Genomic DNA, 17,760 nt, shown 5'->3' with positions numbered 1-17,760 from the left:
TCTGGGTGCTGGCACGTGAGTGCAAGCATGCAAATGTGCGCACAATTTTTGGCACAGGAGCCCAAAAAGGTTAGCCACCACTGGGCTCTCAGGTGGTCCAGAAGAAACAAAAGAACAGCAAGCTATAACAGGTGTCTTAACAGCCTGAAAAAATGAAAAAAGCTTAAAACCCAAGACAATAAAAACCTAACAATCCAAATCCCAAAGCAAGCTGAATATCTTAATGAGAGAATATGTGTCTTTGAACCAGAAGAAGGGAGACAGAAAACAATCAGAGCTAATGATTTAATGAAAAAGAAAAAAAATACAGCCAGAATCAGATGATTCAATGACATAAATAAAAAGAGAAAGAGATGAGGGGAAAGGAGAAAAAAAAAAAACCCAACCAAATTACAAAAATAAGCTTGAAACCACAGTCCTACTTCCTATTTATCTGTTACAGCACAGATACTCTTTTGTTTGTTTTCCTGTCTGCCCACTCCTAGAAAACAGAGGGCCTTTTTACAGGGCTAGCTGCTCACTGGGGAGAGAAACGTAATCATGAACAACATCAGAGGTGTTCTTCATGATGAGGTGAGACCCTTCTCTTGTGTTGTTTTTTTAAATAAAAAGCGCAGACTGGATTGGGTGCTAGAACCCCTCTCCAACAGCTACAGAAAATCTTAGGACCACAATTTCAAAAATCCAGTCAGCAGAAATCATGGAACCACATGAAATTCATGGAATTACATGAGTTGCTCAATTGGACAGTATGTACATATTCTGAATCTATTCTCTCAAACCTGCAATTTTAATACCTTATTCAGAGATACTAATTTCCAGTTCTTTATCCCAAAGTTGGTATTCACAAACGAACAACCAAGTAATTTCTCTTCTACTTTACCAACACAACTTCTGCAAGATATATATTCTTTTCTCATTAGTAGCCTGTTTTCTCATGAACAGGACACCAAGGTAAAATCTCAGGCTAGCAAGGACACCTGTGAATTGGATTACCTGCTATTTCTCCCAGTTACTTCAACTCAGTCCTGACAGATGTTTTCACTTATCTCCAATAGTAAGAACAATGCCCATTGTCTTCTACAATACAATGATCCTGGATTGCTAAGTAATCTCAGTATAAATATTTCTCTTTCTCCAAGCAACACAAAACAAGGAGAAAGTTAGAGAAGATAAGAAAATTGGGAAAAGGAGGAAATCAGTAGCAAAAAGAAAGATATTTCAAGTGCCAAGGACTAGCCCCTCTTTTTTTGTCATCCTAATTTATAATTTCTTAAACTTAAAAATTTTCAATGGCATGAACATGTGGTATACCATTTTATAGTTGTATAACATTCAACAATGTATAAATTAATGGATTATTTAACTCTTCACAACCCATAATCCCACTGTCAAATACATAATACCACATTAAAATGCTTTTAAGGATACACAGCAGGGACAAATAAGGGAGTAATTAAAACACTGCCAGCAGCACTATTCTTAGCTCCTCTAATCAACATCAAGAAACATGTTTCCATGGAAAGAAAAGCAGGCATCAGAAAATAAAATGCAAATATATTGTCCAATCTGTTTTCTTATAGCTTGGAAAGACTCAAATGAAATTTTTGCCTTCAGATGAGCCTCCAATTAATCTGTTTAAGATTATTTAATCTACCACAGTGAATAGTTAAGAAACTATTTTTAAAAATTCTATATGGGTATGCATTATTATTTATAGTTTCAATTCTAACAAGATGAAAATTAAAATGAAGTATACATTATATATCTTATTTTATCTTCTAAGATTGACTATTTCATTTATTTAGAATACTATCATGCAATCCTTTATCAGCTCAGGGCAATATTTGATTGAAATCATATTACCATTATTCAAAGTAACAACAATGTAGGGGAGGCTTTACAGTGAAAAAATGAGCTGAAGTGGTGTAAACATAATTAGTTACACAATACAGTGATTTTCCTGGACAAACTCTTCCTGAATCAGGAAGAGATGAGACTTACTTATCTGAAGTGGAGGACTGGACAAGAGAATACTCTAATTTGTAGAAAAAAATCTTCATAACAAATCACTAAATGTTTTTCTAAAACCAAACATTTTGCCCCAATATTAAGATATTTGTGTAAGTAATTTGTTTATAGCATGCCTTAGATCTGCTACTGTCTTAGCAGGATTGCCTCATTTGATCAAAGCTAAGCTAAAAGCCATGGAATTAGAAGGCCAGTCAATAACTACTGGTCAAAAGAATTAATTTAAACAGAGTTTAGAAAGAAAGAAAGAAAGAAGTTCAGTTTACATATTTATGTACATCAGTTAAATCAGTTAAATCAATTTAATTGAGAGGTATGAAAACATATTCTTATAATATGCTAACAGAAACCAAATCATGTACAGAATGAGCTATCAAATGTTTATTTGAGAAACTTACACTAGCAGCAGAGGCAAAGGAATCAGGGCCATGAGCCACATTTCTTATGCTGTCACTTCCAAAACGTGCTCTAATGCTGTTTGGAGCATCAGTTCGTGCCACAACTGAATTTGCAGGCCCTAATAATTGTTTCCATTTACCTATGGCATCATCTCCCAAAATCTCCATGGCAACAACAGGGCCACTTGTAATAAACTCAAGAAGTTCACTGAAAGCAAAAAATAGAATAGTCAGGGAAACCAAATGCTTCAACAGGATTTTTCTGTCCTAAACAGAATAACAACAAGTTGGGTACATAGCACAAATATTAAGCTACTACAGTAAAACAGTAACTTGCAGAAATATCTGATCAGAAATAATAATTTCACAATACTATTTCCAAAGCAATACTTCGTTCATTCTCTTATCTTTTGCAATATCTGAAACTATTTTAATGTTTTAAGAAAAGCAGAACTGAAAAAAAGATAATAGATTTGCTGACTACTCAAGAACTATGATCTTATGTTTAATTGCAGATTAAGCAGTTACAAAATTTCTAAACTTTTGGTTTCTTAGGAGGTGGCAGCTTAAGAGGCCAAATGAAGTTTGCCAGGTCTATCAAGCCAGGCATCTTTCTCGGTAGAACTCCATCTATTATTTATGTACATATATGGGCAATCCTGTTCATTCGCAAACAGGCATGTCAAAAAAAACAAAGTACTAGTCTCAGTGTGTATATAAAGCACTACAAAATAAATTTAGCACATCGATACTGCTCCCAGAAACAGCAGCACCTAATTAAGTAGATAATCTGGATATAAGTATAGATCATTGAATTTCCTAACATTACTCTTATATAAGTAACCCTCAACTTACATCACCACCTCACTCAATGACCACAATTCCATCATTCCTAGTTGCAGTTAGGTGATCACCTAGATTGTTAGGTGTAGTTTAGGTAAGGATCATTCTCCCTCCCATCCGTAAGGGCTCTTTTGGCTCTGCACAGTGGTACTGCCAGCGGTGATCCCAATTGCCCCTGCTGCCCAGTTGACCTTTACCACCTCAAACCATTCTTCAAGCTGGCTTCCCTTTCCTCTGCAACCACGCTTCCCCTATCTTCTTCAAACAGGCATCCTTTTCCTTCCACAAGCTGGCATCTCATTAGAAATGTTCTAGACTTCTCCAAATCCCATGAAAATGGGATGTGTGGTTTGAAGAACAACAGGAGCCTGGTGCTTGGGTTGCTTCAAGAGCTTCGTTTTCTCAAATCACATGTGCACCATTTCTTTTGCACATGTACGGGCTTTCACATAAAAAGAGATATTGGTTTGAAGAAAGGATCAAGATGGTGAAGGTCATCTGGGCTGCAGGGACAATTGTAGCCGCTGCTGCTGAAAGGGGCTGTGCAAGCAGCCTAATGGGGGGGAGGGGGGGAAGATATGCAGGGGGAGTTGCAGCATCCCCAGGGTTGTAAAGGCATGTGAGCTGCAAAGCACTTGAATTTTTATCTTGTGACCATGGCCACAACTTCAGACAGTGCTCATAACTACCTTCATTTAGTGAAATTGTAATTTCAGCTGGTTGTTGAACATATAGTTTTAAGTCGAGGACACCTATAATAACGTATAGCGTGCACATCTGGCTCCCATGCTCTACCCAATAAACTTTAAACCAAAGAGCATGCTACTGTGTCCTGGAACACAGAGGCAGGCAGCTTGTGAAGTTGCCTACTCCTTGTCTCCTGGAAAGGAGGAACCGGTTAACTTTATATTTTGCAGTGATAGTAACAAGAACACCTTTTTTAATACACCACTGAATCACTTTTTTGGCAGCAACCATCAAGGAAATTGCTATAAACAAATTATTGTCCTTCAATTACCAATCTGTATGCTGAATAACAATAGCTTTCTGATTTACCAGATATTTCATACACTCCACATTACTATACTATGACACTCCACAGTACTATACTACTGTACTATAAAGTCAATTTGCTTAATGGCAAGGAAAATGAAAAGGATGAAGAACATTCTGAAACAAAAACACACTGGAAAAAGACTAAATATGCAAGACCATAATAAAATGTAGAATGAAACGTATGTATTAAGATAAGACCATGTATACTACTGTAAGAAAATTCCAAAGATGAGAAAGTGATGAAAGAGTATTTTAATGTTGTTAGAATGTGATTACTTTATTAGAATATAAGTATCAGAGTGGGTTGCAGGACCTAGCTGATACTAAAAACATCCAAACTAGGCCTGGCATGATTAACACTTGAGTAAAAGACCACATTTTTAATGCTAAGATAAAAAAAAATTAGAAGGTAGCAATAAAAATGATTTATTGTTATCAAGAAAATCATATGTATATGTCAACAAAATCAGGAAAACAATATAAAATTAAGAGAAGTCTAATTCTATGCTTATCAAATACTATCTACATTATGTTTGTGTAAATAACTCAAGGGACATCAATAGAAAGCAACATGGCAAGACTTATTTTATGGAATATAGCATACAAGTGAAACCACTCCATACTAAAATATATACTCACTTGTAATAAGGCTTAGCTTGATGGTCTGCATGTAAATCCATTGCTTCTCCCCTATAAAAGATATTTTAAGAATATTTTAATATTCTTAGTTAATGAATTCTTAATATTTTAATGTGTATATATTAATATTTCTAGCATTTTCTTAGTAACAGATTGGAATAAAACTCTACAAGCAAGATATCCTTTGTCTATCATTCACTAGCTTGATACCTGTGTTTCACTATGAAACTATGTGGTGAGGCTTAGTTTTTGGAGAGGAAAATAAGGGAAAAAATTTCTGCCTCTGCCTATTAGCATCCATCGGTATTCATCTGGCGTCCTGTCAATGTGTGAGAAAGTTGAGAGCTGTTTGGAAACTGAAAGAGTATTTGCTGTGTGAGCAAGGAGACAGCAAGGAGCCTGGGCATGGCTTAGCTCAACTGTTCTGTACTAAGCTGCTTGATACTGTGAAACTAAAACTGAAACTCCTCTTCTCTGGTTGTGTTTTGCATTTGGAACAGATTTTTTTTCAGGTGGGGAGGGGGAGTAGAACTCCTTAGTATCAGAGTGTGTTAATAATAATATATAAAATAATAATGCTCTGATGGTCATTTCAAAAAATCTTTTCTTAATGAGCATCTAGAAGCCAAGAGGAACATATGTGCCAAATTTCAAATTTGTAGGCTTTACGGTTCTGGAGATTTTGTGATGATGTATGAGTGGTATTTTGCTTTTAGATATAGATAGATTCATTCTTTCATGGGAGATCACACTATAACACACAGTATTTTGTCAGTGTATATGGATTCATGAACTAGAATAGACATGTCAACGTCAGCCAATGGGGACTGTTTGGTGACTGAGACACAGGATTTGTTGCAACCGGGCTTGGAGCCTGGGCGTGGCTCAGCTTAACTGTTTTGTGTATAAAAATAGTTCTAGTGTGCTAGTTCTTGTACTTGCTATTTCTTCTCTCCATCATGTTGCAAGAGCAGCATGGGTATTGTATACATGCATCATGTTTTATATTATTGTATATATAAAGAAGTTTCTTCTACATAATGAATCCTGCTGAATTATTTCTTTGTGTGCTGGCTGGTTTGCTACAAACTCCAAAATATTTATCTTCATTTCTTCTATTCTTTGGCTACAACATGGTTCAAGATGGAAATGCTAAATATGATCGTTTCATGGTCATACTTTAATAAGATATCATGAGAGAATATAGATTGGCAACAGCTATACATTTTAGGGTAGTTTTACAAAAAGCTAAAGATTATACTTCATGACTCAGTAAAGATTTAAAATATAAACCATATTTCCATTTTTTGAAAAATAATGATTAAAATCTCACCTTGTAAGTTTCACCATTTTAGCCTTTGTTATTGTAAAACCAGAATTAATAATCATATCAATAACGTCTCCAATTCTGAGTCCTACATCTGGTTTTAATAATGCCAAGGTTCTATTATCAGATTTAAATGAGAAATTTAAAAAAAAAATTAGCTTATGCATCAATGTTACTAAGACAGGAAAACATAATAATATCAATTATCATTATATGATCATTCCTAAGTACCCAGATAGATAATGAAAATATTTGGCCCAAACATATCAGTAATAAAATGAGTTTTGAAACAAGAAGTTGCACAGGAACAAATAATGAGGGTACTTGTTTAGACATTGCTGTCCTTTTGTCCTCTTCAGATTCTAGTTAGAGAGGAAAGGGAACTTATGTTAGGCAAATAAAAAACTTATGTTAGACCCATGTAAAGTAGCTATATATTAGGAAGGACAGGAAGAAATATTACTGACCCAAAGTAGGGCAGGTAGAGTAGCTAATTATACTTTTGCAATATTGTTTTTAATATTCTCATACTGCAAAGTGGAAAGATATGCTTATGGGGAGAGGTGCTGGTTCTTCAACAGCTTAAATGAAATCCAGCAGATTTTTTTTTATCCTGTCACCCCCATTATCCCATGAACATGTTCCTTTGACAACTGCACTATAACTGGAACTCTTGGACTATAGAGCAGTTAAGGAAGAAAAGTATGCCTTTAGTATTTTCTTTTGTCAGAAACTCAGAAAGCAAACAATTGGTTGAAATTTTATTTATGGTAGTATCTGGATTATGATACTTGGAGGGGGGGATATGCCAAAATTGGTGTGACAGAGAAAAAGAAGAGGAAGCAATGTCCCTAACTAAGTGTGTAATCACTATGGGAAACCAGCAGTACGTTTGTTTGGGGTTTTTTTGTGCTTTTCTAAATTTTCCCTGAGGAAATCAAGTAGTTCAAGCACCATGGTCAGCTCCAAGCCATATAAACACAGTCATCTCAAAAAAACTCCACAATAAAGGCTTAGTTTTAACAAATTTCCTGAGGATTAAGCAGGATATTTAGCGACAATACAAGTTTCTAAAGATTTGTGTAGGTCAGAAGATACTCACAGTTGACCTGAGAACAAATCCCTTCTACCTCTCGTATTGTAAGTTGGCTAAACCACTGAACAAGAACTACCCTGAAGTTAAATAAGAAAGGAGGAGTTTACCAGAGACTTTTGTTCTTTTGTTTTTCCCTGGGAACAGTAGTGAGGAATGAAGGAAAGAAAGGAATCTAAGCCACCACTCAAATTATGGGATGAAATCATCTAAGATGCAAAAAGACTCTAGTGTATACAAACTTTTAGATCTAGAAACTATACAATTTCATTTTTTATATCTCAAAAGAAATGCCAGATTAATTTTTAGGTTTTTTTTCTCAGAGGCTAAGCTGCCATTTTAGATGACCCTACCCCCTGTTGCCTCCCTTCCTTTTTAAAAAAATCCTAATACATATTTTCTTTGTTAATTAAAGAGTTCTCTTAGCTATAGAGGTAGTTGACTTATAACAGTTCATTTAGTGACCGTTCAAACTTACAATGGCACTGGAAAAAGTGATTTATGACCATTTTTCACATTTACGACCATTGCAGCATCCCCATGGCCATGTGAACAAAATTCAGATGCTTGGCAATTGACCCATGTTTATGACAGTTGCAGTGTCCCAGGGTCATGTGATTCTCTTTTCCGACCTACTGACAAGCAAAGTCAATGGGGAAGCCAGATTCAATTAGCAACCGTATTACTAATTTAACAACACTTAATAACTGTACCAAGGAAGGTTGTAAACTAAGGCAAAACACTCCTAACAAGATAAATTTTGGCACAATTGCAGTTGTAAGCTGAGGGCTACCTGTACTTTAAAAATCTCTAAATGCTAGTTATCACATACTTTTAGTACTGATTTGTATTTTAGAGGATAATCTGGCATATTAATTTGATGTCAATAATGCCACATTGATCAATAATATGTTGATACTAGTAAATATCTTGATCAATAATTCTAATGAAGCCAGTGAATCACATGTGTACATTATTTCTCTCCTTTTTTAACAATTCGATGTCAATTTTTTGGAAGAGATATTTGTTATTACTTATGTTGTTGTTATCCACATTGCCAAATGAGGAAATGAGCAAATGTCATCCAGAAAACCTAGTTTTCTTCCCTTCCAAAAATATTTTCAACAGTGCTAAAAAATCTATTTTGCCATTTGCAGCTCGCTCTTAGTTCTTTCTGAAAGAATTTGTGACTATTACTATAAGTTAGTAAGAAACACCAACACAAAAGAAAACACAGGTTTTCTTTTTTTTTAAAGTAGACATATTATTAATAATACATTGGAGCATATATAAAAATAATACACAAATATATTTTATACACACAAACACATTTTAATTACATTAACTAAGAACTTGAGAATGAGTACTAAAAATAAAAATGGCTTTGTCATACATCAGTAAATTTAGATTCAGACGAAAAATAATCTTCTGCATTGTTGTACTGCTATCTTTGGGGGGGTAGGTACTGTATGTAATTTTCCAGCTTATTTGCCATTTTATCACAGGATCTTAATTCTTTATGTTTCAAGGTGCTGTTTGGATTATCTTAAAACTTAGAACAGCCAATTTAGGCTCTATGACAATAGTCTGAGTTATAACAGATCCAATATGAATATTTTTGAACATTTTAATTGTAAGCCCCTGACAGTAAATAAGATATAACCACACAAAGTTAAAGCAGCAGAAAAGTATATGAAAAACAAGACACAATTATAACAAAGAGCTTGCTTCTTTTTTATGTTCACATACTTGGTTCCAGTTTTTCTGGGGACCAATTTAATATAATACCCTTCTCTATTTTCCCTTTCTTCCATCAGAAAAACCAATGCCTGTCATTCTTGTATATGACTCATTAAGTGAAGTATGTTGATTAAATTAACTTACAAAACTGAACATTCCTCAGAAGCTCAGAAATAGCACTTTCTCACCTTTCTTTGCAACTGCCCAACAAGCGAGAAGTGTATTGATCGGCATAGTCTACCAAATTGAGGTGGCGTGAAAAAATAGTAATTCTGTTGCCCACAAAGAGATCTTTAAAATTCAGATCTTCATATTTAGTGCGATTCAAGAATTTGGAGCGATTCTTCATGTCATACTGAAGAGTAAAGAAAATAGCTGTTTTAAATTTCTTGGTTTTTTAAAATTAAAATATATAACATTTCAATAAAATCCAGTCAAATGTTGGATATTGAATTCCTACTTGATGCATATAGAAAAAAATCCAGAAAAGGTCATAGAATAGAAGGTGTAATAGAACATCCCCCTCTGCCTTTTTCATTTTCTGTTTTATTGGCAAAAATGTGACAACTTTTCAGATTTCTGTTTAAAATCACACATAGGTTAATTTTTTTTTTAACAAATCATGTTTCCTAGTTACCTGCCTAATTTGTTGGTTCTCATGCAATTTGTCACATTTTAAGCATGAACCTTTGGGATTCTGAGCCTCTGATGACCATTAAATGTGTTCATGAGATGAATTAAATATATAATTATGCTATAACAACTGAAAAGGAGCTAGTGTAATGTAGTAATTAAAATATTGCACAGATGCCAAAGACCCCCAAGTTCTAGTCTACTGTCTGGTATGGAAACATATAGGTGATTTTGGGGTTGAGATTTCAAGCACTATATAAAGGTTGAGATAAAACTTTAACAAAAAACACATTGGCAAATCCAGTTCCATTTGTATTAAACAATTCTACAATTGTTATATTGATGCCATTTTGGAGATCATCTCATCCAACCACCCACTCCGCACAGGATGCACTGGAATACAGCCAACAGATGGTCACGCAGCCTGTTTGAAGGACTCAACACTTTTGTGTAGCAATTAGTTTTTCCTGCCCTCAAGCCTCAACTTATGGTATTTTTTGCACTATAAGACATTCCAGACCATAAGATGCACGTAGCTTTTGGGGAAGAAAACAAGAAAAAAATATCTGACTCTGCCTCCCAGCAATTTGCCTCCTTACAGCAAACAGTCTGGTCAGCTTCAGCACAGCCTGATTTAGCACAAGATTGGCAGTTTGATCGGCTTCCCGGAATACCACCAATCAGCTGTTCCAGACTGCAGGGATCACCACTGCCCATCACCGCCACCACATATCACCGCCTCCGCATGCCCCATTTTTGGCCTCCGCACTTTCGGCCTCCACGCATCCTGTTTTTGGCCCGTTCCAGGTGGCAGAGATTGATCCAACCACCAATCAGCTGCTCATGCTAAATCAGGCTGTGGTGAAGCTAACCAGGCTGTTTGCTACAAGGAGACAAATTGCTGGGAGGCAGAGACCGAAGAGTGGGGGCCGGCGGATGGGCAGGCTTCAGCAACATTCGCTCTATAAGACACACAAACATTTCCACCCGCCTTTTTGGGGGGGCGGGGGGAGTGTGTCTTATAGTGCAAAAAGCACGGTACTCCCTGGTAGGTTTAACCCACTGGTTTGATTGTATGGGATAATTGACAAAAGTCAATTTCCTTCTTCTACATTGTTATCATGTCACCACTCAATCACTCTTCTTAGCCTATGTTTTTTCTTACCTTCTGCTTGCCTATCCTATGATGCAGTTCTTTCCCTGCTAATGATAATTAGCTGGGGCTCTATTTTATTTCTAAGAAAAGTCAGGTGCAAAACAGGACTTAAAAGTTCTGTCTTCTCACTTTCATCCAATACCAATTCGCCACTATGTCCTTGCAATGGCCCTTTATTCTGTTTGCTTTTCCTTTATTTTCTTACACTGCACGCATTACATAGTTTATAATGAAGTTTCTCTCCTGTGGACTCACATTTTGGAAATTCTTATAAGCCACTATGCCATAGATTAGAATGCTTCACTATTATTTGTCATTTCTTTTGATGATTATTGCAAAAGTTTCAATCCATTTTCAACTGCTAACATCTCTGAAAAACTGTGATATTAATACAAACATGTATATATAACTTACCTGTTCATCCTGAATTATTATTCATCTATTTAAACAAAAATACATATTGAGGTAATTCCCCGTCAGGAGAATAAGCGCATATTGGGAGACGTAGTGAGAGTAATGTTGAATAACACACACACAGCACACAGATACACTGTACAGTAAATGTAGGTTTTTACTTCCAATAAACGTTTAAACACAGTCCAAGATAAGCAGTCCAAGTCATCCACAGGTAAATCAGTCAGTGTTCAGGGATAATCCAAATATCAAAGTCCAGTATCAAAAAACAGTTCAGTTATCTCCCTTAAAGGTTACTACATAACCAATATTAACTAAAGCCCTTACTGATAATAAATTAAATTTCAGTTTAGGTACATATAACATAGTTAAATGCTCATTTACACAAGAGCAATAAGCAGTACCTTCACCAGACGCTTTCATCTTCCATCCATTTGCCAATGATACATGTTGCTTACTCATAGACATCTTTATAAACCTCTCTCTATTTTTAGTAATGCACTGCGATGCTCCACTATCAACAACCCACAAATCATGGTTTACAGTTGAATTGCTACACATAGTTAAACCAACATTCTTCTTGGCCTTCTGGTGATTACCAGTATTCTATCGTTTTCCCTTCTTACAGAACTTAGCTATATTTTCCCAAGCCCCACAAGAAAAACATTTCCTAACAGTATAGGCAGTTGAAGACAAATCCTCTTCTTGTGGTTGTTCCTTTCTCAGTTGGTCCCTATCCAGTCATCTTCTTGCTTCTTCTAACAATCTTCCGGTTATGTCAGTCAATGCCAGTTTATCTCTGGGCAGGACTTCCAGTGAAGATATGTAATCATTATAACTTTCATCCAATGAGGAAAGAATGATGTAAACTTGATGCAGCTCTGAAAATATCAGTTCCTTTTCATGTAGCTCTTGAAAAGTTCTTTTCATGAAGTTCAAATGAGCTAACATATCTCCACCATTCAGAAGACGTGCTCTAAACAGTTTACGTGTAAGATGTATGTGTGCACCTACACTGTCACGAACATAAATCCTCTTCAAATTCTCCCAACACCTAGCAGCAGACTCTTCTCCACGAATATAGACTAGCTGCTGGCCACTCAGTGTTAGTCCAATTATACAAAGAGCTCGTTTGTTGATCTGTTTAAAGTCAACAAGCTTCTTGGGATCATCCTCATTTTCTGGATCCCAAGCATTTATATCCGGTGGATCTTGAACTGCATTCCATAACCCTTCTCTATGCAGAAGTAGACTGCACTTTAGGAAACATAGTTTGTTCCATCCAACCGAGTTATCAGTGATAGACTTGTTGAAGTGTCTTGTGCCATCTTTACCAGGATAGTAAACCACAATTAAACAGTAAACAGCTGTCTGTATACGTTACTGTGTATTCACAGCAACTCTCAGTTTTCTGAGCCTGGTATGGCGTGGGCCCATAACCAGTGTTGAGGTAATTCTCCACTAGGAGAATGAGCACACACAGGGAGACATAGTGAGAGTGGTGAAGAACAACACACAAATAGCACATAGCTACACTGTATAGTAAAATGTAGGTTTTTACTTCCAGTAAAACGGTTAAGCAAAGTCCAAACACAGTCCAAGTCATTCACGGTTAAAGCAGTCAGTTTTCAGTCCAGGGATAATCCAAAATCAAAGTCCAGTATCAAAAACAGTTCAGTAACAGACTTACATCAAATCCAAGAAGAACTATGATCAGTCAATAGTCAATAAGGAACAGCAACACTCTCAGCAACGGAACAGGACTAAACAACCCAGATTTCTGGCTCCATCTTATGGCCATTTGAGGAACCACATCCAATTACAGTTCTAGCATTATCTTAAAAAAACAGTATTAAAATGTCTATCCTGGTTTATATATTTTCCAACCCAAATATTAGGTGACTTACATTCCTAACACTAACAATAAAAAATAATCTAGATTACATGTTTAAAAATTGTAATATATTTTGCATGAAAAAAATAGTATTTTGTAATGCAGAAAACCAGATAAATATTATTAATCTATCCTTACTCATTCCCTTTTCCCATTATTCGATTTTATTTCTTGTACCGTGTTTCTCACAAAATAAGGCCAGGCCTTATTTTTTTTTTGACCCCTGAAAAAACGGCTAGGCCATCTTTTTGGGGGTGACTTAATTTCCTCCCCAACCTAGAGCGGCCCATATGGACATAACTCGCCACGAGGCCGCTTCTATCGGCCAACGAAAGCTCCCCGAAGGCAGAGTCCCCAGCTGCTTCAGGGCAAGACGTGGCTGCCCGTGTCCCATCGCCATTAGGCAGTCTCTTTTGGGCAATGGAAGCTCCCCAAGTGCAGTCACCAGCCACTTCGATCGGCCAGTAGAAGCGGCCTCGGTGTGAGGGAAGTGTGTGTGCGCGCTCACCCCGAGGCCGCTTCTAACTCCTAAAGACAAGTTTTCCCTGCACCCCACCCCGCCCTTCCCCCTCATTTCTCTTCACCTTGTGTAGTTCTAACAAAGGATGTAAGAAATGGCGGGGAAATGCATGGATTAAATAGGCCTAAATTTTGGGGGCAGGGCTTAATTTCACCTCATGCCTAGAAATCATGCTGGGCCTTCCTATTGGTGGAGGCCATATTGTTGGAGAAACACGGTATTAATTTTACTTCCTACCTTGTATTATTTAGGTGAATTTATCTGAATTATTAAAATTTTATTCATAGGTTCTGTTTTATTTTCTTCAAGAAAATAATAATTTTTTTTTAAAAAAAGTTTATTGCTAAGTATATTTTGAGAACTTAGCCAACCATGGTTTATTCAATAATCCCTCGTTATATAAATGATACATTGTGGTAATAAGCCACTTGCCTTATGCATATTTTTAAGCGAATAAGAGCTATGCAGATCATATGCATGTACACAAATAAACATACAAAATGCACCAATTCAATAATCCAAGTTCTGATCAGTAGTAAACTCATTAATATTTAACAGGGGGAGAAGAAGAGCCAAAAATTAGATAAGCAAACTTTACATACTAATCCTGTATAACAGGTAATATTTAACTTATGAAAGGAAGTATGTCGTGGGATTTCATCTCCATGATTATAGAAAAGGCCTCTGGAAAAGATGGAAATAGAGGAAACAAACCTAATGGCTAAGTGGATTATCTCAAGTTATCTCGAGCAAGATTGTTCAACCTGCTCTTATTTGTTGGAAAGTTTCATATTTTTCCCAATTAATATTCTACTGAATAGAATACAAACTCATACTCAGTTTTTCTCAACGACATTCTTTCTTTGTATGAAAATATATTGCAATTATATGTAGGTTTCTGAAAAGAGGAAATAATGTCATATTCTTCTACATTATGCAGTTCTTAGGCAAGGAAAGCAATTCTTCTGTTTCTGGTGTAACATATAATCCATATTATTGAAGTTTATAAAATACTTTTAAACAAAATATTCTTACCATTTCCACTGATCCGTCTGTAGGGTAATACAGAAGCTCATAGCGCCGAAAAAGTGAAGCAGTTGGATCATACCATTCTGCAATGAAAGCAAATCTTTCCTCTTGGTTCTAAAAAACAGAAGTAAAATGTATGGATTTTGTAACAATTTCAGAATAGACAATATGTTCAATATATCTTTCACTAATACCTGATGTAACAATGCTGTTTAGCGATTTGTGATAAAAGATATCAAGATTTGTCAACCTGGCACCAAAAGCTGGAATTTTAAATAAGGACCATTACTTTTTTAAGTGTTTCTCCAAAAGTATGGAACATTTCACTATCTTCATTGACAGCTATTGCTATTCATGTACAACAGCATACCAGTGATTAGCTAGGCATTGTAGTATAAAATCAAGGCAGATGCCCATAAAATACATATTTTATTAATTTTATACTTATCTTTTCAACTTTTCTAAGAGTTCTAGAAAACTGTACTAAGCATTGCCACAGGTCTAGACAACAATGACAAAAGTTTCCTGACTATTTATGGGATTTAGTTTAAGACATGCCCCACAGAGAGTGTGCGCTGCGCAAGAGAGAGAGAGAGAGAGAGAGAGAGAGAGAGAGAGAGAGAGAGAGAGAGAGAGAGAATCCCATATATATATATATATGGATCTTTAGTTGTTGGGTTTTCTCAGCGTAAGATTCGAGTATCTAGGCAACGTTTGATGAAGTCTCATTCATCATCTTCAGGCTTCTGTCTCGGCTCTGTGCTTCTCAGAGTAATGTGACATTACTCTGAGAAGCACAGAGCCGGAGACAGAAGCCTGAAGATGATGAATGAGACTTCATCAAACGTGCTCAGATACTCAATCTTACGTGGGAGAAAACCCAACAACCAAAGATCCACATACAAATACCTGCAGAACCTCAGAAAACACACACACACACACACACACACACACACACACACACACATATATATATATATATATATATATATTAGAGAGCTTCATACTCTCAGCTTCTCCAGACTATTTAAAATTCAGGGATTAATCAAATATTGCACATTTAAAAATTCAGTATTCAAAAGCAGCTGATGACTCACAAAGAGACAATTGTCAGCCGGTCATTTTCTAAAGCTCAAAAGAACACACAGTATGTATTATCTGTGGCTCACTGAAGACATAACAGTTGCTAAGAGAGCTTTTCTGTCCAAGAAGCAGCTTGTATACTTTTCCCACTGCTATAAAAAGGCAATAAGTCAAAGATGTATTCTTTTCTTATTATATCTACAAAATGATTGTAGGATAGATTTGAGTTGATGATATGAATTGTCATAAAACAAATTAAGTAAAATATGGATTGTTTTGTAAAACATGAATAAAAGTATAGTCAAATGATTAACAATTATATTAATGTATTTAATATTTGATTGAAAATATGAGAATATATACAACGTAATTGTAATTGAAGATTACAAAATGAAAGCACAAAACAATTTGTAAACCAACCGACACACTGTATGTATATATATGGAAGATGGCTTGATGTTTTTATGTTTTGTTTGTCTATGTTTGTCTTAAAACCAATAAAAAGAAAAAAGAAGGCAATAAGTCATTACCAACAGAGATTGAATGAAAGATCTTACATCTATTTACCACTATAGACAGAAATGAATGGATTCAGTACTTACCACTAGCTGTCTGAAGGCTCATACTTTAAAACTATAGTTTAAAATGACAGTCCCCGACCCTTTTCACGCTACTGACCAGTTTTGTGGAAAACAATTTTTCCAAAGACCGGGGAGGGGGATGGCTTCAGTTTCACTCGGTCACCTGTCACTCACTTCCAGATGTGCGGCCCAGTTCCTAACAGGCCATGGACCAGTATCAATCCATGGCCTGGGGGTTGGGGACTCCAGGTTTAAAAAGTATTTTCAAATGAGACGCTTACTTTACTTTATTTATTGTATAAAATTGCACCGTCCATTTATATCAGCTTATATTTTTCTATTAAAGACTAGCACTTTTTCTAAGCATAAATATCCAGGTAGGAGATAAAATAGAACAGGGCAGATTTTTTTACCCATTTAGATGGAAGAATGCATCACTGAGGAAGAGTGTGGGTTGGGAATCCTATGGAAATGGAATATCTTCTTCTTTTATCAATTTTGGTATAATTCTAGATGTAGAGCTATTTGCATTCTGCAAAACAAATATTTATTTCCTTTCAAGATCCAGTGAGTAGTCCTGAATAGGATCTAGCAGTAATACTATAATATTCTTATTTATGTTCAAATTTTATTACTGTACATTGAAATAGAACAATTCCAAATCATATATAAGCTGTCTATATTTTTCAAGAATATGAGAATCAATCTAAAACTGTACCGTATACATTTTGTCAACTTCAATATATGCCTTCTTCCAGTAGAAAACATAGGCAACGCAGGGATGAACATAAGAGATAAACCCTTTTCTCAAACCATTTAAATACATAACCAAAAGTAAGGAAGAAAACAAACAGCCCAGAGCAGCAGCCACCAACCTTTTGGGCACCAGAGATCTATTCTGTGGAGAGGGATTTTTCGTGGACCAGAGGGGGCTTGGCTTCATGTGCTGCTTGCATCCAGCGGATGGGGCTTCACTTGTTTGCGCAGCCCAGTTTCTGGCATGCACCAATGCTGGTGCATGGATCCAGGCTTGGGGACCCCTGACCCAGGCATTTTCTAAGATAAGTTCTAAGATAAACAGCAAATACACCAAACACAGCTCTCAACAAGGAACTTCAAAGAAGATGATCTATCCCAACCAAGAATGGCAGAGCAAGTTACTGTATGTAAACAGTATAACTCTGAAGTACACTGATATTACTGCTATGCCCTTTTTTAAAAGCTCATGTTATATTGTTGATATTTTGTCTGTTTCTATTGCTTTGATACTCTCAGGTTGTTTTACAGAAAGGCCATTAACGTACAGTAACTTTGAACTGTGAA

At 36.0% G+C, this 17,760-nt stretch overlaps 1 protein-coding gene across 6 annotated transcripts in view; it reads right to left on the bottom strand.

Annotated features, from left to right (window-relative positions):
- NME7 (NME/NM23 family member 7) overlaps positions 1 to 17,760 on the bottom strand; it is an 87,257-nt gene that overhangs the window by 55,160 nt on the left and 14,337 nt on the right. For 5 of the 6 annotated variants that reach the window (XM_087937316.1, XM_026722421.2, XM_087937315.1 and 2 more), the window contains exons 2-6: positions 14,780 to 14,887; positions 9,316 to 9,482; positions 6,301 to 6,411; positions 4,968 to 5,018; positions 2,430 to 2,637 (exon numbers count right to left, since the gene is read on the bottom strand). In XM_087937316.1, coding sequence (XP_087793442.1) covers positions 2,430 to 2,637; positions 4,968 to 5,018; positions 6,301 to 6,411; positions 9,316 to 9,482; positions 14,780 to 14,782 — 540 coding nt within the window. In that variant the 5' untranslated portion in view covers positions 14,783 to 14,887. Of the gene's footprint in view, positions 1 to 2,429; positions 2,638 to 4,967; positions 5,019 to 6,300; positions 6,412 to 9,315; positions 9,483 to 14,779; positions 14,888 to 16,850; positions 16,935 to 17,760 lie in introns of those variants that run through there. The other variant, XM_087937317.1, reaches the window with a different exon arrangement.

The sequence above is a fragment of the Pseudonaja textilis genome, chromosome 7, assembly GCF_049901715.1.
Source record: "Pseudonaja textilis isolate UNSWEBS1 chromosome 7, rPseTex1.2, whole genome shotgun sequence".
In the NCBI taxonomy this organism is placed as follows: Eukaryota; Metazoa; Chordata; class Lepidosauria; order Squamata; family Elapidae; genus Pseudonaja; species Pseudonaja textilis.
Note: the sequence above shows the minus strand (reverse complement) of the source record. Positions and strands in the feature narration are given on the sequence as shown.